Below are 22365 nucleotides of genomic sequence, written 5' to 3' on the forward strand. Positions count from 1 at the left end.
GCCATAGAATACCAAGATGTTAAAAGCAGTTTTTCAGATAAACATTTAAAAATTTAGAAAGAGTAAGTCTTATTCAAATTAAATGGTTTAAACAGTGTAAATGTTTACATTATCACTATAATGTAAGAAAAATAGTTCAATCCACACGGGTTACACTTAGAGTGTACAGATACGTGGGCACACGTGCACACGCACCCAGACCAATGGAAACCTCCCCGTCCAGGGGCTGCGCAGCCAAGGGCCAGGCCACGCAGCGCCTCCAGGGCGGGCGCGGCCGTCTGCGCACGCGTAGCACCTCCCAGGGCGCACGGGCTCCCCGCTGAGCTGCAGGGGCGGGGGTGGGGGGGGAGCAGCCCCCTCATCAACATGCAGAAACAGCAGCCGGTGGACACAAACAGAATGGGAGCGCCAGAGTACAAGAACAGCCTGAGGCAACCGGCAGACACTTAGCTGGAACAACACCACAAAGAACGATAAAGAAGCACAAAGGACCCCTCGAAGAGGAAATGAGCAAACAAGAAACTAGGACAATGCAGTAAAACAGGGAAGGAATTTCAATTTTACAGGCAAGGCATCAAGCCTACAATTAGCTGCTTGTGGGCAACTATTTTCTTTCTACGTTACCCTAAGATTTCAGACTAATGTTTGGTCTGAAAACCGAGTTGGTAGATGACTGTTTTATACTGCACACATAGCAGAAATTCACAAGAAAATCTTAACCGTTTTGAGCCAAAGAAAGAAAGCTGTTAAAACTCGGTGCTGCATCTCACACGAGCAGGCCTGCCCAGCACGCAGCTACTGGGCTCCTTCACATCACGACACCAGCAGATGCTTAGAAAGAAGGGAGCGTTTCAAATATCACAACGTCGTGAAGGCCACTTCTACCAGCTAGAAGCCTTCCATGTAGCTGTCCATTCTATTAATCGTGGCTATGCCAGAACTCACCTGACAGCAAAAACCCAAATGAGTACAGGTAAACAAAGTACTTAAAACAATATTTAGTGTCTTCTTCTTGGCCCATTCCAAATGCCTTTGAATGATACCATGTATAAACTAAAAGGAAATAAGAATATAACACTTTGGATTTTTAATAACACACTATTAATACTAACACTTTTAAGTTCTGTTGCCGGGTACTCTGATCAAGCTCTATATAAAGTGTCTCAGTTTAACACCCCCATCACCTCCAGAGATTTTGACACAATAAGACTAGGATTTCAACATAAGTCCGGTGGTACAGCTGGAAAACTCAACTGCTATAACCATTCTGAGCAGCCTTTCCTGGTTCCCCCAAACAGAAGCAGTGCCCCTACCCTGTCCAAGGTTGAAACAGTTCCCCGGGGCAGCTGCCCCGCCTCCCGAGAAGAGGGCACAGAGGGTGAGGCTGGCCGCACCAACGGGCCAGGCGCAGCCCCCTCCCCTCCGCCACCACCCCCCCGCCGCCCTGCGCCCCCTCGGCCCCGCCCCCTGCGGTCCCACCCCCCGCGGCCCCCACCCCTCCAGCCCCCCGACCTGCCCCCCTTGGCCCCACCCCTCCGGCCCCGCACCATCGGCCCCGCACCCCCACACCCCGCCCCGCCTGGCCAGGCAGCCTCCCAGCTCCTCCCCCCAAATCCAGGGGCTGCAAAGCGGCAGCCTTCCCAGGTGCCTTCCTATCAGTAATGTCATTTTTGGTTTTTGTCGGCGTGTGAACGCACTGAGTGTGACGGGCACACCCCACATGCTCACACTTGCACCACACTGACTGCCTAGGCCCTGTCCCCCCATCCTCTGTCAGAAAGGGGGCGCGGCTGTCTCCTCAATCAGCGCTGGCACAGAGCAAACGCTCCACAAATGACTGGTGAATTGAAATGCTTTCCAGACAGATCACCAGAGGGTTTCTCGGGGACAGCAGAGCCGTGGGGAAAAACGACAGTCGGGGGGGCGATCCTGCTTCTGTTGGGAGAAGAAGGGAAATAATGACACTGACTCTGAAAAGAACCAGGGGTCTGGTTACAAACCCCTCTGAGTCTCTGCCCTCTCCACTCCCCACATCTGGCCCTCGCTGACCCTCGCTCCCTGGAAACCTCCTCCTCTGAGTCCACGTTCTCCTGGAAGACCCTGCAACCACTGCTGCCGGTACCCCCGCCGTCTCCCTTCCCGGTCTCACGGCCTCACGCCCAGGCGACCGGCCACCTCGGTGCCCCGACCGCATCTCGGCTGGAACTCCTACTCCGGGCCACCACGGCAGTGAGGCTGCAGTTCTCTCTCTCGATCACAACCCTGTCCTCCAGCACCACTGTCCACAGCTGGGAGCACCGCTGCAGCCACGGCAACACACACACACACACACGCGCACGCACGACGGCTCACGCCTGGCTCAGCCTCCTCAGCAACCCTACTCCCCTCTCCACAGCTCTGCTCCAAGCGCCATCACAGCCCTGACCCGTCGGTCGTCCAAAGCTGTCTGCTCAACAAGAAGCAGACGGGCTTTAAATCACAAGACGCTCGACAAAGGGGAGGCACGAGGAGCCCGTGTGTCTGGGGGCTCGCTCGCCCTTCCCGGCTGCCACTCACTCTAAAGATGACCCCCAGGACACATGAGATTTTGCCTGACATCAGTTTGCACAGCATGAAAAATTCCTCTGCTCCTCCTCTGACTAGCAGCAGCAAGAAAAGTAACCCCTGAGTGCAGGAAAATAAAATGTAAATTGTGAATTTTGGCATTATGCCAGGTTTCACGCTGAATTTTCATAACCATCTCTCTTCCACAATCCCACTCTTCCCTGAGCAACAGTCCTCTGTCTTCTCATTTCCAGACTGCATGTGGACGCATCCCCACTTGTACTACTAGACACACACACAGCTGTGTTCTCTCGTGTTTACCAGAGTCCCATGAACTTGGCTGGTGCTCAGTAAATATTAATTGAATTCATCCTTTACTTGAATGTCAGAGGCATTAGCTAGTCATAATCTATTTGCACAAATGATAAAAAATGTCAAAAGCAGCATGAGATTTTGTGTATTACTAATCTAGCGTAAGGCAGAGAGGAACATGCTAAGTAAGTGGATGATATGTTTTTCATTATTGCTCTTGACTGACCGTGAACCCTCAGCCTTGAGCACACCCTGGCTACAAAGAGAGCTGCCAAGTCTAATTCCACACCTGTAACTAGTGAGGCGTCATCCTGAGAAGCAGCGAATCTGAAGTGGAAACAGCACTGAAAGAAGAAGCCTGCTTCCATGAGACGCAGTGATGCTCTCCTTAACGGCAAAACTCCTTCTTCTTAAAGCTTTGCACGTTTTCACGTTACTCAAACAGCCCTTTTCATTTTCTACTCAGGAAACCACTTAAAGCCTTTTCCTTAATAAAAATGTTACTTGGAATTCCTTTGTATTAAAACACACACTTGCCTTATGAAATGAAATAAACTCCCACGTGTGTTATTACCTTGTAAACTCAAGTCACAGACGTTCATCTGAAGCATATTAAAATTTTCAAGCTTCAAACTGTTTTCAAAAGCTTAAAAAAAGATGACTGAGAGTCAAGTGGAATTATTTATTTTTAATTTTTAGTTAATTTTTCTTACTGCTAAGCAGGTGGCCTTTAGGCTAGCCTACTGAAATGACTGAGAGGCCTTAACAGTTGCTGTGAACCTCCTGCTCTGTTTACCCCTTCCTTCCCGAGCCCCTCCTGCCGCAGGTCCCTGCAAGCTGGGGGGCTTCGGGGCAGGGGGTGCCCTGTGGACGGGCACGACAGCGCTGAGAGGGGTCCGCAGTGCCGCCACCTCTCAGGGGACACACACACTGACCGAGAGCGTCTGAAACTGCTGAGAAGCGGTTTCAGAAGCAAACGTCGTAGAACTGACTGTTCTTTAAAAATGATATAGATATACAGTTTTCATATGTATATAAGATACATATCTCAAACACTTCTGTACCACTTTACAGCCTCAAGAGACAAGAACTCTGCAAGTATGAAGCCACACCGTATAGGACAGGTCAGCTCTCTCTGCAGCCACCGCTCTCCCCAGCACCTCCCGCAGGAGCCCCGGGCGCCCCCGCCCCCGCCCCGTCCCCAAAGAGACACGCGCTCCCCCCTCTGTGCACAGTGCTGTGCTGCCTATGTCACACTATCCACTCGTTCACGCTCTGGCCAACAGCCACGGAGAGGCTCTTGCGTTCACTTCCCGGTGAAGACGCCAGAGCCCAGGGTACCGCCTCTAACTCCAGGGCTCCCCCGTGCCACGATGCTGCCAGCTGTCCCCTGGACAAACGGGCCTAATGTCTGTCTGATGTGACACAGTGTCACCTGGCACTCTCGGAATTTCATTTCCTATCAGAGCTCAACACAGTGTAACAGTTAAGAACACGGGTCAGGCTCTGTAATCTACCAACGGTGTGACTTTCGGCAACTCACTTAACCTCTCTGTGCCTCAGTTTCTTCATTCGTAAAATGAACACAATGGTAGTTCACCAATTTCAGGGCTGTTGCAAAGATCCAACGAATAAATGTCTGCAAACACTCAAAAACAGTGGCTGGCACACGGTAGGCACTATCTCAGTGTTTCTTAAAGTAACAAGATGACCATTTAATTACTACTTGAGTCAAACATCTTGCTGCGGTTCATCTACGAGCCGAGACGGGACTGTGAGGTCAGGGAGACCTGGGTTTGCACCCAGTTCTGTCGTCCAGAAGCCGAGCCTTGGAAGCCAACTTCTGTCAGCTTCAGTGTCCTTGTCTGTTAAAAAAAAAAAAGGGGGGGGGGAGAAGGAAAAGGGGCAAAGGTGTGTGTGTGCGTGTGCGCGCGTGTGTGTGCGCGTGCATGTGCGTGTGTGCGTGCCTTGTGTGCGTGTGTGTGCGCGTGTGCGTGCGTGTGCATGTGCGTGTGTGCGTGTGTGTGCGTGCGTGTGTGCGCGCGTGTACGTGCGTGTGTGTACAGTGCGCTCCACGCTGCAGGGCGTCGCAGGCTGACACGCACCCGGCCAGGCGCTGCGCAAAGGCCTCCTGCCGACAGAGCCGTCTCCACGGCAGAGGCCTCGCCCGCCCTGGAGGGAGGCCACGGAACGCACGTCTGGCCCAGCGGGTCCCTGAGAACTCTGCTGGGGGATCTTCTGGGAGGAGTTTTCCCTCCTGAGAAAAGCAACCGGTGCAGGGAAACCACCAAAGTCTGGACGCGGTCCTGAGGCCGGGGGCTGGGGGCCTGAGCTTAGAGCCAGGGCTCCGAGGGGGACGGGACGGGGGCAGGAAAGAGGGGCCCGGCTCCCGACCCCGCCCGCCGCCGTCATCAGCCACCGCCCGTCGCAGCCACCTGCAGGCACGGGCCGCCCCGTCCGCAGCCGCGTTCGCTCCTTCAGCACCTGAGCGTCGCCTGCCTGCCTGCCCCCTGTCGCCGGCACGGTCCCCGGAGGCCCGCGAAGCTGCCCTCTTGCTCTCGGCCCAGGTCTGGCAGGGCCGCGCCCTCGTCCCCGGGTTGCGGTGCTGGTCCTCCCGCTGGCCCGCCTGTCGCCCTCGGCTGCCTCCCAGCCCGGACTCGGGGCCACGCGGGGAGCTGCCGGCAGCCGGGTCTCCCCCAGCGACGCAGGCCCCCACCTGCCTGCTCTCGCTCCACAGGTGTGATCACACGGAACTACCACCGATTCCCGAGACCTGCTTTCTGAAAGGGTAATAACAGTCTATAATGGTTCGCGGACCATACGCTTGGTAGCAGAAAAGATAAACATTTTTATCGGGTTTTAAGCCGCAGCTGAAAAGCGTAACAGACTACAGAATTACTTCGGGCACTCACGCTAGACAGAGCGGCCCTCTTCCTCCCTCCCTGGAAAACGGGGGTGCCACACAGACTGCCCCGACCCCCGGACCCGCCGAGTGTACAGCTCCGGGCCGCAGGCGGGGTCCAGGGCTGGGCCACGCTGGCATTCTTTCGGTCCGCCCAGTCACAAGCTGGTTGCACTTTATAGCGTATGGCCTTTGAAAAACAGAAATCTCCCTGCAGGAATTTTCTGCTTTAAAAGTAACTGGTGTTTTCTGTGGGTGTTTTATCCTTTAGTTTGTTCTCTGTCCAGAAAATCTTATAAAAACAAAAAAATCTAGAGGAAAAAAAGTAATACATTCACCTCTCATTATATAAAACTGGAATATATATATTACTAGATAATTAAGCTGGTTATTTACTAAAAACCACGTTTAACTAGCATTGTCAACCCACCTGAACTTGGCTACTGTGATAAGCTAATGCTTTTATTTCCTGAAACACAGGCATGAAGCAAAGACTTTAAAACTTGCCCAAAGCTGTACTGTATGTTCCTTTGAGCTTTTCAATTAAGAAAAAACTGAGGAAGCCTCTATCTAAATACATCTCTATAGTTCAGTATGACTTTCATCACCGAGTTCACACTCGATTCTCTGTGAGCTCTTCCGAGGTCCGAGTCACTCACACACGATTCTCTGTGAGCTCTTCTGAGGTCCCCGAGTCACTCACACACACACACACACACACACAGCCCGCCCCCCCATGCCCAATGGGCCTGCGCTCAGAGCCTCCTGAGCAGGGAGCAGGCGGCTGGCGGTGCGCACACGGAACGGGAGCTGAGGACGGACACCCGCGGAGGGCTCCCACCTCTGGGGAGACTGAGCTGAAGCCTGCAGTTTATGATGCTGCTCAAGCCTTACACTCAGAGCTGGTGCTCACCCCTGAAGACTCTAATCTCAGATGGGATCTTCTTCAAAAAGAAAGAAAAATAAAAGCCTGGGGGATTATCCTGACCAACTGCTAAGCAGTCTGTCAGTTTTCATCACGTGAAAACGAAGTCATAATCACCAAAGCACAGACAGGAGCACACAGTGTAGGGGCGTGGCGAGCACCGGCCCACAGGCCCTGGAAGCCAGTTTCAATTCTCTTCTCACACAGCGGGGACACATTCCAGGCAAGCGGGTCTGTGTCTGGAGCATCCAGGGCTTGTTCATTCTGGGCCTCAGTCGAGAGGGGCCCTAAGATCTTGGTTATTTCCAAGATCAGAGGGCAGGTAATAACCAAGTAGCTGACCCCACTTCTGATATCAGACAGTAAAGCACTGAATAAACAGTATTTCTACAAGCTTCCAACGTCAGTTAACACCTACAGACGAAGTCACCCTTGCAGGTACGATCAGGAGCACATCTTCAAGTCCAGCAGAGCTCAGCCTCGCTCGCCGCCCACACACTCGTGTACGCTACGTGCCCATTACGGGGCAGAGCTGAGTAAGGCCTGCAAAGCTAAAAACATTTGGCCCTTTTCAGAAAAAAATTTGCTGACTCTTGCTGCTAAAAAGTATACAGACAGCATTTTATGTTTGACCTTGGGACAGGGAGTAGATCTGGAAAGGTGAGCCAAAGAAAACAGGTTGAAAAAAAGACTTGCCAAAGGGCCGTTTAAAGGGGAGTTCGAATTTCTAAAAAATGATCTTGGCTCTTACGCTACAGGAGTCTACTGAATGTGATCCTGAGTGCACACAGTAACCCTGGGACTCCTGGCCCGCCATGGCTGTGTAACTGCACTAACCCTGTGGGGATTTTCTCTGTATTCTCTGCAGATGTTTTCGGTTTACGCCCGTTCTGGTCTCATTCACATGGGGATGTGCCATCTTTTCTGCACGACCACAAACCAGACTGCAAGGCACCCGCCCCTCCGCCCCACTGTGTCTCACTTTCCAGGGGAAAACCAGAGTGCCACGCTCACCTTGGGCAGCAGGAAAACAGTCTGCTGCCCGAGGGAGACACCAGCAATCAATCCTGGTTTAGGAGTGCTGTTCTCCGAAAGTCTGAAAATACCTTTTGAAGGAATTTAGGTTACTGATAACCAGCAAGAGGGAAGAGCCGTAATGTGCTCTGGGTAAGGCTCCCGGTCTCCTGCTGCTACAACTCCGTCAGCAAGACCCCCAATCCCTCTCTCTGACCCCATCGCCCACCCTGCCGCCTCTGGAGCTGCTCCAGCGCATGATCCAGAACTGTCTATCACCCACAAAGCCCTCTCTACGCCCTTAACCTCTCCCTCAAACACTCCCGCTCCGTCCTGCCCTAAGCGGACCTCAGTTCTCCCCTAAGGACACGGGTTCCTGACGCTCTCCCCCTGTCTAAAAAGACAGCAGCCTTCCCGACTCACAGGCCTGTGAGTGAGAGAAGCGGAACCGCTGCCAGCGCGGCTGACTCTCCCAGACACTGACACCAGAGGAGCGGTGCTGCCGTCCCCAAACCCCAAAACCCAGGGACTCTGAGCCTGGGCGGTGGAAGGCAGGGACACAGGACAGGAGCTCGACAAATGGAGACACCGTGTGACGGCGAACGGCCGGACGGCAGAGACGCCGCGCTGACCCACGCGCTGAGAGCGAGAGGGACAAGTGTTCACCGAGGTCAGGGGTCGAGCTCCAGGCTCGCGACTACGCGGCACCACCGCACCAAGGGCTGGGCACCCGAGGCCCGTCCCGCCACCCGTCTCCCGGGCTCTGGCCCGCGCGGCTCCTGGGGACCGCCTAGCAGGCCCACCTGTCCCGCAGGGTCACTCCCCGAGGGAAACACCCTACAGCTTCCACCGGGCAGCAAACCCCACTGGCTCTCTCTCTAAAACCAGGCCCAGAACCGGCTACTTCTCGCAACTCCCGTGGCCACCACCCCTCCCACCTGTGTCACCGGCCCGCACCTCGCCTTGCTACACTATTCTCACCAGGGTGGCCGTAAGGGCTCCTGAGAAACCCAAGTCGGATGAGGTGCTTCTTTGCTTGAATCCTCCCGTGCATGTCCAGGACACCCAGAGCAGCAGCCGAAGTCAGGTCACAGTGTCACTCCCAGCCGGCCCCGCCAGCGCGTCCTCCTCCTGGTCCCGCCCGCTCACGGCCGGGGAGCCCCAGTCTCCTCAGGTCTTCGCTCCGACGGTATCTCGGGGGCCCCCAACCCTACTTTAAATCACACCACTGCTTTTTGTTCTCTTTTAGCTACAGCACTTAGCAAACATGACCCATGACGTATTTTACGTAACTATCTCTTCACTGTCTCCCCAGACAGGGGTCAGGCACTTTCGTCTGTCTTCTCTCACAGCTCTCTCCCCAGTGCCTACGACGGCGCCCGGACACACGGCAGACACTTCAGGAGGAGGTGCGGGGTCAGTGAGCGAGTCTGTAGGGTAAGGGCCAGGCCTGGCTCAGTTTCTAAGTTATGAACCGATAACCAGGCGCTCAAGGCCGGAAAGGAAATGCTCCCGCCAAGACAAAGGCGCATGGAGTCCTAGTAGGATCTTTCCGTACTGAGGCAGTAAGTCTTTTCTCTCATTTATAGCAAAGGAAATAAAATACAGAAATTATGAGAACTAGTATTCAACACAATTATATTTAGAGCCCCTGGACTGAGCCCTATTTTTATATTTCTGATATACCACTTATTTTCACCACCATAGAAGATGTTTATCTATAGGGAGTATATCTGCATGATACACCAGTTTCCTAAGTAAGACAAAAACATTCAGTTGTAATTCTTAAGACAGAACACAATTTTCTCAATAAGAACAAAGATCAATTTTTAGAAAAGCAGTGTATGAAGTTCGACTCTACCTTCCAACTATCTTTCACTGTTTTCCTCTGTCATTAATCTTTCCCTAAACTAAAAAAAAAATTCTAAATTAATTACTGCTGAAGGCTCAGATATTACTAAAAATAACCATTTATCAAGCTATTTTAAAAGAGGAGAAAAATGTAAAAAGAGCTGACAGTATTTGTAGATAAGGACAGTACAAGCACTCCTTGAATGGAAGTCTGTTTACTCACCAGGCAGACAACATCTATCTGTCGGCCATGAGAATAAATATGACATTAAAATGAGCACAGAAGTTCTTACTGTCATCAGACACATAAAATGAATCTAGCCACTAGATCTAGGTATAAAGCATGTTGCTTCAGCTAACCAAAATTTAAGTGGCCTTTAAAACAGCACATGTTATAATAAGGCTACACCATAATTATTTTGCTAAGGGACCCCTCCTCCAACAAAACTAAATAAAGAGAAAGGGGGGGAGGAGAAAAAACAATCTACTCTTCATTTCAAATGCTGAGATGTCCCAGTCCACCAAGCCTTTGAAGAGTACTTTGATATCCTCTCTCCCCAAGGAACTCATTACTTGTATTTCCATGAAGGCACTGCTGACAGACACCAGCTCCCTTGTTAAAGATTTCCCTTTTGGTGGGAACTCAGCAAACTAATCATACCATTTTCAAATTCAGTTAACAGGTATCTTTTGGCACACTGACGATAAAGCTATTATATTCGCTTCAAGTAAATGTGTCAATTGTTTTGTAACTCTAATTAATGATGACTTGTATTGTTTTGTTACTTACCGAGTCCTAAAAGATCAACAGTGGGCTCTGCAGCTTTTTTAGGGCTGGTACTTTTTTTAGGCTCCAATTGCTGATCTTCTTTCTTCTGCAGCTTTAAAGTAAATAATCAGATTTATTATTTTTTTCAAATAAACTGAACAAGACTTTTAAGCCCCAATCAGGCATAGTTTTGATAAAGTTAGCGTAATGTAGCCTATGAAGAAGCACAGTGTGATAAAGGGTAGAGCATCTATTATCAGAAACTTAAACACAATCATTGAACTCGAAATGATAAACCGGACACATGAGGACCCCAAAATAGTGAACGTAGAAATTTAATCTTAATGTAATTGTTCCTAAGCACTTAAATCCTTCACGTGAACATTCCACACGTCGTCGTATTACACTTGCTCGCTCCTGCTACCGCGCAGGCCCCGGGGTCCTCGCGAGCAGAGCAGAGGCCGCCGGCACTCATGGAACCTGACCTGATGTGCAGGCAGACCTCGCTGTACTGCTCTTCCCTTTACTGTGCTTCACAGATCTCACGCTGCTTACAAACTGAAAGTCTGGGGCGACCTGCGTGGAGCATTCTTCCAACAGCATTCGCTCACTCTGTGTTTCTGTGCCACACTTTGGCAATTCTCACAATATTTCAAACTTTTCATATTCGCTACGGTGATCTGTGATCAGTGATCTTTGATGTTACTCTGTAATTGTTATGGGGGAGCCACAAACCACACCCATGTAAGACTGCAAACTTAATCAATAAATGTTGTGTGTGTTCTGACTGCTCTACCCACCACCGGTGGTTCTCCATCTCCCTCCCTCTCCCTGGACCTCCCTAGTCCCCGAGACACAATACAGAAGTTAGGCCAATTAGTAATCCTACAGGGGTCGTTAAGTGTTCAAGAAAAGGAACAGTCACATGTCTCTCACTTTAAATCAAAAGCTAGAAATGATTAAGCTTAGTGAGGAAGGCACGTTAAAAGCCCAGACTGGCCAAAAGTAGGCCTTCTGCACCAAACAGCCAAGTTGTGAATGCAGAACAAAAGTTCTTGAAGGAAGTTAAGAGCGAATAGTCTTAGTGCTGATATAGAGAAAGTTTTAGTGTCTGGACAGAAGATCAAACCAGCCACAGCATTCTCTGAAGCCAAAACCCAATCCAGAGCAAGGCCCTGACTCTCTTCAATTCTATGAAGGCTGAGAGAGGTGAGGAGGCTGCACAAGGAAAGTATGAAGCCAGCAGAGGCTGGTCCATAAGTCTGAAGGAAAGGAGCCGTCTCCATAACAACAAAGTTCAAGGTGAAGCAGCAAGTGCTGATGGAGAAGCTGCAGCAAGTTATCCAGAAGGTCTAGCTAAGGTAATTCATGAAGGTGGCTACTCTAAAACCACAGATTTTCATGCAGATGAAACAGCCTTCTATTGGAAGAAGATGCCGTCTAGGACTTTCATAGCTAGAGAAGAGAAGTCACTGCCAGGCTGTAAAGCTTCAAAGGACAGGCTGACTCCCCTTTTAGGGGCTAATGCAGCCGGCGACTTTAAGTGGAAGCCAATGCTCATTTACCATTCCAAAAATCCTAGGGCCCTTAAGAATTATCCTCAATCTATGCTGCCTGTGCTCTATAAGTGGAACAAAAAGGCTGCATGACAGCACATCTGTTTACAACATGGTTTACTGAATGTTTTAAGCCATGTACTGCTCAGAAAACAAGGTTCCTTTCAAAATGTGACTGCTCGTTGACAATGCACCTGGTCACCCAAGAGCTCTGATGGAGATGGACAACGAGATTCATGTCATTTTCATGCCTGGTAATGTAACATCTATTCTGCCGCCCACGGATCAAGGAGTCACTTTGACTTTCAAGTTTTATTCTTTAAGAAATACATTTTGTAAGCAGACAGCTACCATAGATAGTGATTCCTCTGATGGATCTGAGCAAAGTCATTTGAAAACCTGGAAAGGATTCATCATTCTAGATGCCATTAAGAACATTCGTGATTCATGGGAAGAGGTCCAAACATCAACATTAACAGGAGTTTGGAAGAAGCTGATTCCAACCCTCATGGATGACTTGGAAGGGGGTTCAAGACCTCATGGAGGAAGGAACTGCAGATGTGGTGAAAACAGCATGAGAACTAAAATTAGAAGTGGAGCCTGAAGATGTATGGTGTTGGCCAAAAGGTTCGTTCAGTTTTTTCCGTAAGATGTCTCTAGTAGCACTTAGTTGTCTTTAACTTCATTCGAAACAATTTTGTTAGACTGTATGTGACAGCTGTCATATCAGCGTGCATTTTAAAAAAAGACATCAAAGATGTCAAATTCTAAATTATGCTTTATTATTTCAAGAAAGGTAAAAATGCAACTGAAACACAGAAAAAGGTTTGTGCAGTGTATGGAGAAGGTGCTGTGACTGATCCAATGTGTCAAAAGTGGTTTGTGAAGTTTCGTGCTGGAGATTTCTGGCTGGACGATGCTCCAAGGTCGGGTAGACCAGCTGAAGTTGACAGCGATCAAATCGAGACATTAACTGAGAACAATCAACGTTATACCATGCGGGAGACAGCTGACATACTCAAAGTATCCAAATCAAGCGCTGAAAATCATCCAAACCAGCTTGGTTATGTTCATCACTTGGATGTTTGGGTTCCATGTAAGTTAAGTGAAAAAAACCTTCGTGACTGTATTTCCGCATGCCATTCCCTACTGAAACGTAATGAAAATGTTCCGTTTTTAAAACAAACTGTGACGGGCGATGAAAAGTGGACACTGCACGACAATGTGGAACGGGAGAGATCGTGGGGCAAGGGAAATGAACCTCCACCAACCACACCAAAGGCCGGTCTTCATCCAAAGAAGGTGATGTTGTGTATATGGTGGGATTGGAAAGCAGTCCTCTATTATGAGCTCCTTCCGGAAAACCAAACGATTAATTCCAACAAGTACTGCTCCCAATTAGACCAACTGAAAGCAGCACTCGACGAAAAGCATCCAGATTTAGTCAACAGAAAACGCACAATCTTCTATCAGGATAACACAAGACCGCATGTTTCTTTGATGACCAGGCAAAACCTGTTACAGCTTGGCTGGGAAGTTCTGATTCCACCGCCGTAGTCACCAGACATTGCACCTTTGGATTTCCAGTTATTTCGGTCTTTACAAAATTCTCTTAATGGAAAAAATTTCAATTCCCTGGAAGACTGTAAAAGGCACCTGGAACAGTCCTTTGCTCAAAAAGATAAAAAGTTTTGGGAAGATGGAATTATGAAGTTGCCTGAAAAATGGCAGAAGGTAGTGGAACAAAAGGGTGAATATATTGTTCAATAAAGTTCTTGGTGAAAATGAAAAATGTGCCCTTTATTTTTCCTTAAAAACCGAAGGCACTTTTTGGCCAGCCCAATAACTAAATTGCTGCAGTCTCAGGATAAAACTCTCACAGGTGAGGAGTTGCTTCTTACGGAGAAGCAAAGAAAAGTGTTTCCTGGGATGGAATCTGCTCCTGGGGAGGATGCTGTGAAGATCGCTGGGTGACAGCAAAGGACTTAGAATATGACATAAACTTAGCTGATAGAGCAGCACAAGGGTTTCAGAGGAATGACTCCAATTCTGAAAAAATTCTACTGCAGGTAAAACGCTATCGAACAGCGTCGTATGCAACGGAGAAACCGTCCCTGAAAGGAAGCGTCCATCCACGCGGCAAACGGCATCACTGCCTCACTTTAAGAAACTGCCGCAGCCGCCCCACCTTCGGCAGCCAGCACCCCGAGCAGCCACCAGCCACCAGCACGGAGGCAGGACCCTCCCCCTGCAAAAAGACGACGGCCTGCTGAAGGCCCAGATGACGGTTAGCTTTCTTTGGGCAATAAAGTATTTTTAAATTAAGGTACGGCTGAGTAATAATCCACTGAATACATAGCCTACCTCTCCTAAGCCAAGAAAATAAAACATTCGCTCATTTACTTCTCAAACCACTCCCGCAAGATCATTTCTTCAACTGCCTGAAGAATGCATAGCTCAGCTGTTACATGAGTTCATTTTATGTTAGCTGTAGAAATGCATAAATTTCTAAGAACATATATCTCCCCTTACCTGTTTCTGGTCACTTACTGTCTCCCCCTCAGAATCAGCTTTTTAACTAATTAGCCTACCAATCATTATAGATATCAATTCTTTAGTAACCTTCTCAAAGACACAATTATCAGCCTGTAACTATATAATTCTCAGAAGTTTAACATAATTCATTTTGCATTCTCTTTTTCAGCCTCCAATAGAGGTAAGACTTACCTTGCTTTTTAGCAAAATAATTTCAAAGAAAGCACAGCTTGTAGTAACAAAGTAAGCAATCTTTTCAACTGAATACTTAAACTGCTAGACCTTCCTTCCTTCCTTTTTTTTTTTTTTCTTAAACTAGACAACCTATGTTACTGTAAACACTTAAATCTGCAAGAGAAATGGGGGATTAAATGGCCACGAGCGAGTGCACAAACTTCAAACCCTCCCGAGGCAGGTCTTCCCTGGTCACACTCCTTGCAGTACTCTGTATATTATATCTGCAAGTGTCATATGTTTAGATGGCACTTAAAAATCTAATCCCTGATATAACTTAAAATCAGAAAGGCCTGAAGTTGAAAATAAACTTAGATAATATGGCCAAACTCATTCATTCTGCATTATTAACTGAGGTCAGATATTATATGCCAAATAGGGATAGAGTAACTAAAATTTATTTTCTGTCCCTCAATTCAGATTGATTTCTTTGGTATAATATTTTACTGAATCTTCTTCCATGCAAAGAAGCACAGAACAAACCTGTGACAGATTCCTTCCTACTCACTTTCTACAGTCTAAGAATCCAGAACCTCTTCAGGCTAAAATGATTTCTTTTTAAAAATTCAAATTCTGGTTATGAGTTATCTTCCCACTCAATTAGAGAACTACCTTTGAAAATATTACTGAGTATGAACTTACCCGCCCCCGCAACATTTGGAAAGGGGAGAAAACGCCAAATCAAGCAACACAGAGGCCCTCCCATAAGCTTGGCGCGCACCCTCAGCACCGCTGCAAACAATCTGGAAAGTATCTTTCCTTCCAGATGTCACACGCCTACACGCATCCCAAGAGTTTCTCTTCTTCCTTGGATTTCGACTGCATCATAGTTTTAAGTGGGTGTATGTCAACCATTTCCACAGGAAACTGTATAACAGAGAGCACGTGTGTAGGTGCACAGGGTAAGGAGAAACATGGAGGCGAGAATAAGGAAACGTCCGACACAGAGTTCATCAAACCACAGATGTGGCCCACCAATGGGTTCTTGAAGCCCCTTTTATGTATAACAACCATATATTTTATTTTTTTGGCACTAAAAGAATGAAATAGAACATAAAACAGAGTGCACTGCACAAAGTACAGGTAAGCACTCATGAACTGTTTCGCACATTTGTGCCCATACATGAGCGCATGAAGGCTGGACCATAACGTAAAACAGATTTCTTACCAGAGTCATGGGCTGAGAAACACTGTTCTAGAGATGGTCTGCTCCTCTGCTGCTACAGTGGGTCAGCTTACTTGAGTGAGCAGTGTCTATGCCCTAAACCTTACCGACCACTCCAAATACAGCTGCTCTACATGGATTTCAATAATTCAGACACGAGTGACCCTTATGGCTGGCATCTCATAGGCTGTCCCACAAATCAAAATGGCAAAATAGTTGATCACTTTAAAAACTGTTTTGTATCCCTTCAACCTCAAATCCTGCTGAGGCAGAATCGTGAACACATCGGTGTGTGGCGGAGATCATTTTAGAGATCGTTCTCCTGTAACTGCACAGTAATCCAAGTACTGCCTTATATGCAGTAGTGAGAACTACAAAGACTGAATTCAGAGACTACTCTTCTTTGCCCATCAATGTAAACATAAGAAAGTAGCCTCATTGTTTTCATTTTAAAACATATTAAAAAATTGAAGGACATGTACCACAGCACCAAACTACATAGGCAAGACATCTTCCTGAAATTCTAGTCAGAATAATACTTATAATAATACCTTTTAGAGTTAAACATCCATAAAAAGATTTCAATTTTCTATTCAATTTCTTTGAGTGACTTTCCAATAACTAAAATTTAATCTCAGCCATATTTATAATTATTTTCATAGATCTTTGCGTAAAATGACAGGAATAGCCTTCCTAGCCTTAGGTGAGTAATAATATGTAAAAAATATAGAGCCAGGAAATACAAAAAATCTGTGTTTATATATTACCATTATGGAGGTTCAAGAAAACTCTAAAATAAAATCCTCTAAATCCGCCTGTGACAGTCTTTAAACAGCCTGGATTTATCAAGAAAAGAGAAGCGCCCTGAGTTCATCCTGGAAATCCTGTCTAATGGCCACTCTGAAGTCTACTTAGTTTCTACAGCTAAACATAGTTGGCACTCCCTATCTTTATGTATGTAAGAATATATACATATGGAACCAGGTTAATGTCAGAGAAGAACTACAAGTAGATTCCCACAATGTATTCCAGTTAAACACGTTGCGTGTTTAATAAACAAACAGGTGTGTAACAGGTTATGCCTTCCTGAGCAAGCTCTTCTGAAATGAACACACCTGATTTCTACCACACTTGCTTGTAACACAAGCAGTCCTATTTATCACATATTTTCAGGATATAAAAACAGTAAACCTCAAACAAAAATATTAATACACAAACTATTAATTTGACCTTTTGCTCTGTAGTGTACCAATTCCATTGTACTTTGCAAAGAATAAAGATAAAATTGAGATATTTAAAATATAGCTATCATATAAAGCCAAATTTTAGAAGACTTAAGAATGAAAATGCTATTGTCTTGTTAGATTTTGGGGCAGACAGAGAACACGGTGTCAGAACAGTAAGTCAAGACCTTGAGAGGCACATTTTCCCTCATGTAACTGTCACCCTTTTGATATTCAAGCAGTATGTACAGAATCATTCCACTTCAAATTCTCCTGCTACTGAAAACATCACGTATGGAATTTGCCTGTCAATGGGTAAAATTAGGCAATCTATAATTTATTAAACAAACTTTCCTAACAAGCAAGAACCCAGGTCTGCTTAGATAAAGCAATTTTATAAAATGTAATTTCCTTAGATTCATACCGAGCAAATGTCTCATTCAAATTATTAAAACCTGTATTAGCAGAAACTTCACTAGCCAATCCTTTCGTAACTCATAAAACTACATCACAGAATGTAACTGAATCAAAAACCACTTAGTTTCCAACTCCTACATTTACCAGCATTTCCTAACCCTTTAAATAACAGAAATAACAGCTAAGCCTCTAGAATGTGATTCACTATTCTTCAGTTGACCAATTAATGTAAATAATAGTGCTAGTATGTAAGAATAGGGAAGCTATACAACTTTCTAAGGTCTAGACGTAATTATTAGAATTTTTCTTTAAAAACTGACTACATCACAAATTATGCCTTAACTAGTTTGTCTATAATCAGTTTCCTTTAACATTCACAGACTCATAGAACTCGATGAGACAAAACGTATTGTTTACTTCTCTCATTTTCAAGTGAAGGCTATTACAGTGATGCAAAGGCAGGGAGGTCTGCAGGGCGGACAGGAAGGAGTCTAAAGGGCAGCAGCTGGTCAAGGCGCCCTGGGAAGGAAACCGAGCGTGGAAATGACGGCGGACCCACCTGCCTAACCTGGAGGTCTAGCGTCAGGAAGTAATAAAAGGTAAAGCTGCAGAAGTAAGTTGAGCCACGTTACACAAGGACCCAAAGAGCCCACCAGAGCTAGGAACTGGATGAATTTTCAAGGCAGGTGGCAAAAACAAACCTACTCCTCGCGGGGCAGTGCGCAGGAACGGCCCTGAGAAAGGAGATGACCACTGCCACCGCGGGGCAGGGTGTGCGGCCACGACCCGAGCAGAGCAACGCCCAGGAAAATGAACACGAACCCGCCGCCGCATCACAGCCTGAAACCTGAAACATTCTCTAATAGCTACTCAACAACACACAGTTCCCAGGATACCACCTCGTCCGGGTGCCTTCTGAAATCCTAATGGTGGATTTCACCTTTACTACAGCTTTTAGTAAAACTTTAAGAATAACGGCTTGTACATCATCATCTATTCTACTCTAAAGCAGAAACAGAAGTCAGACCGTGTCATCCATGTTGTTCACCCACTGAAGCCGTTCAATGGCATAATATCAATAATTAATACAAATCACTGTCTTACGTTCCTACTATATTTTAAAAAATTCCTTTACTGTAGATTTAAGAGGTTTGGGGAGAGAGCTGAGCTAAATACAGGTGTTCAAGTTGCTATCTTTTTTTTTTGGCAGCACCACACAGCACGCGGGATCTCAGCTCCCCGACCAGGGATCGAACCCGCGGCCCCTGCAGTGGAAGCGCGGAGTCGTAACCACTGGATGACCAGGGAAGTCCCACATTCCTACTATATTTTGATAGTTATAATTACCATATGTTTGTATGCGTGTGCTTTCACAACCAACTTATATACAACCTGAGAATTAATCTTGCACGTAACTCTTGTTTATTCCCCAAATCTTCCTGTTTTACTTATTTAGAATCTTGTTGAAGTTTCCCTTTTTCTTCTTAACCATTCTTTATAATATACATATGGATCTTTTCCCCATTAAACCTCTCATTACACTGGTTTTGAATGTAATATTCTTTCTTAAGTCGTATTTTGAGAGTTTGATTCGAACTGTAATCTACATTTGATTTCCCCAGCCACAAGGGCATCTTTCAGTAAATGGCTCTCATGGCCCAGGGACACTACAACCCCAAACAGTACGTCCCTGGGCTGGAGAAGCAGCAAAGATTTATACAAATTTGAGAACACAAAGGCGCCTCAGACGACATTTATTCAACTCATTACATGGCGCGTGAGGCACCACTGGGACGTGTCACGCACAGGGCCACTCTGGGCAAGAAAATCCCCTGGCGCTATGGAATCACTGGACGTGATGACACAGCACATTGCACATTCAGACAATCTGAAGACGAGGAAGTTTCCTCCTCAGGCAGCCTGTAACAGCTACCCGCTTACCCCGAGTCTCCGGACACCGCCACGCAGCAGAGAAAGGAGGCATGAACAGACGGGGCACCAACTCCCAGCAGCCACGGCAGACCACACGCTCACACCAGGCCCTCCGCCATCTACAAGTCCCTGACGTTTTCTTCTGTGCTATCATATTCAGGGCAGTTGAGGTGCTGGTGCCTTTACTTCAGGATCTTACTGTTACCCAATTTGTCGGTACTTTGTTATCTAAGACTTTCTGAGGGACTAAATTCTATCGTGCAACGGCTTAACTAACCTTTGTTGCCTGGTCATCTGAAAATGCGAACAATATGACAATGATACGCTGAGTGCATAAAAACGCTGGCGAGAGCGAAGTCCAGGGTTGAGCCCCGCGGAATGCTGCGAGCTCCCTCGACCCTGACTTCACTCCTGCTCCCTGCACTTCTCCCGGCACAGCCGTCCATCCGGCGTTCAGTCCACCCACAGCCTGCTCACCAGGCCCAGCTGTCCACCTCTGGACCAGAATGAGATCCGAGAACCCCGACCACTAAGCTTAGTCTGACAGGAACTGTTCTTAGGGAACCCATGCAGGCGGCTAGTGAACGTTGCTAACACTTTGAAGAAAGGACTAAGTCATTAAAAAGAAAATTCCATTTGAGTTCTGCATAGAATTCACGCCAAGCTCAATGATACAAGCATTCATGATCCACTTACATTTTCCTTCTGAAGATCTGGACATTTGCCTCTCTCTAAACTCCCGGGTCCTGTCTTAGGGCTTAGTTCGGACAGCTTCTCAAAGAGATGCTTCACACATAGGGCCTGCAAAGTTTCTCACTGCTCAGCACAAACACCGAGTGCCTACATGGGCAAGCTCCCTTAAAAGAATACTGTGCAGAATTTTTGTGAGGGTTAAAGTACTATATACAGAGTCCTTCTCACAGCGGCTGGCACATAACCGGTGCTTCCAAACCGGCCGCTGCTGGTAGTTGAGGGTGCCTTTCATAAATATGCGCCAGAAGCGTAAGCACTAGGGACACGAGGGTGAGTAAGACGTGGCTGCTAAGCTTAAGAGGCGTATATTGTGGTCAAGCAAACGGACACAAACACAATTCCAGTTCCGTGTGGAGCGGCGCAGTAATGGAGTAAAGCTCAGAGGAGCTGCAGGCCAAGGCCCCGCACGCGTCCGAGAGGTGGCCTCTGCGACGCGTGGCCCTAGGGTGGGAGGGCGGCCCGACGCCCCCGTCTGCTCGGGACAGCCCCACTCAGTGCTTGTGATTCCGACCTCCGGTTTCACTCTTAGAAGGACCCAGTTGCGAATGCCCACCCCAATTTCTTACCCTTGTCTACACAGTAGTCTGGAGGTTTGCAGAGAAGGAAGAAGAAGGTAGTTTTTTTATAATTCACCACTTACTTGTCAGCAAAAGTATGAAAGAAAGACAACAATTAAATGGGGCACCGCTGAGAGAGGGCCGCCGCCCGCCCGTCACACACGCACATTCCCGGGACCTGGTGCTAAAGCATTCGGCCGGCCTGCTTCTGGGTCAGGTTTCCCTCACTGCGCCCTGCGGAACGTCAGCCCTCGACACCAGGGTTTGGAAGGAAAGAAAGGAAGGAAGGGAGGGAAGGTGGGAGGGAGGAAAGGAAAAACAGCCCAATTTTAAACCCAGTCTGTATGGGAACCTTCAGCAGGTCACTTAACACCTCTGATTAGGGTCACTTCACAGGCATAAGCTGCACAGCCCCCAGAGCCCACAGAGGTTTAATACTCTGCAATTACGTCTGGAAATTCTTCATTTTCTCTTTGAACTTGATCTTGTAAATGCAAAGGGCCGAGGGAAGGTAAGCTGACGCTCCGGAGAGGCCGCGTGTGTCCCCGCGGTTGGTGCCCCGCTGCCCGCGTCGGCCGGGGGACCAGGGCCCACGACGCTCCGTGAGCAGAGACCCCCGTGCGGGACGAGGGCACGAGGTACACCGCGAGGTGGGGCTGACGCCCTGCGGGCCACGCCTTCTCTTCCCAGCGCACAAGGCGGCAGGGGCGGGATCCTAAGGCCCCGGAAGGACCCGGACCGCCTTCCTCGCCTCTACTCAGCAGACCCCTTCCAGTGAAGACATGACAGAGGAGGGGAGAGAGAGAGCCGCCCACGGCTCCGCTTCCCCTCGGTCTCCCTCACCCACCAGTTAACCAAAGCGGGAGAGGGTGGAGCAGCGACACAGACGCGCGGCAGCCGCTGCGGAGCACAGCTCCTGGCAGGCTGGGACCCTCTAGTGCCTGCACCTAGACACGCGGCTCCTCCAGCAACAGACGGGAAGAAGTTACCCGGGACTAAACACACCTGTGTGCGTGTGCAGCTGGGGCACTTACGACCAGTAAGATACAAAGAGGCCACAAGCCAACCGCCATTTCGGAGGAGCTGGGAGCAAAAGCAGGTCCTGCGCGTGAGCCCTGCACACAGCGCCACCAGGGGCGGGCGGACCGCCTGAGCCCCCGCCCCTACCCTCGCCCCATCTAAGGGACCCGCTCGCCACCCCTCGGGGCGCGAGCCAGGGCACCTGCTTCCTGGTTCTGCTCCCTGGGGTCCCAGTAAAGCCTTGCCTGAATCGCTCGTCTGGCTTCTTATCCATTTCTATTGATTAAAGAGTCCAAGGGCCCGCAATCCCTGGCCTAGGGAACCAGTGCCCACCGTTCCCACCTAAGAGCAAAATTCATGGGCATGTACACGCTAAGAAACACAAACTGTATGATATAGATGATTCCACATCTATGTGCTCTTGTGTTTGCAATGAAGACTTTCACTGTACAGTATAAAAATGAGTGATAAAATTCATGTTGATTATGTAAATTTTTAATTTTTCTACCATTAAAAGCAAATCAGCTTTGAGAGACAAGTGGAGAGACTGCAGAAGAACAAAAAGAGCTTTATAGGGACTCCCTGGCAGTCCAGTTGTTAAGACCTCACCTTCCAATGCAGGGAGTGCGGGTTCGATCGATCCCTGGTCGGGGAGC

General features: G+C 48.0%; 1 protein-coding gene across 5 annotated transcripts in view; it reads right to left on the reverse strand.

Annotated features, from left to right (window-relative positions):
- The window catches only part of SMAP1 (small ArfGAP 1), a 153293-nt gene that overhangs the window by 13404 nt on the left and 117524 nt on the right, over positions 1-22365 (reverse strand). For all 5 annotated transcript variants that reach the window (XM_036871267.1, XM_036871265.1, XM_036871268.1 and 2 more), the window contains one exon: positions 10339-10429. In XM_036871267.1, coding sequence (XP_036727162.1) covers positions 10339-10429 — 91 coding nt within the window. The remainder of the gene's footprint in view (positions 1-10338; positions 10430-22365) is intronic.

The sequence above is a fragment of the Balaenoptera musculus genome, chromosome 12 (assembly GCF_009873245.2).
Source record: "Balaenoptera musculus isolate JJ_BM4_2016_0621 chromosome 12, mBalMus1.pri.v3, whole genome shotgun sequence".
NCBI lineage: Eukaryota > Metazoa > Chordata > Mammalia > Artiodactyla > Balaenopteridae > Balaenoptera > Balaenoptera musculus.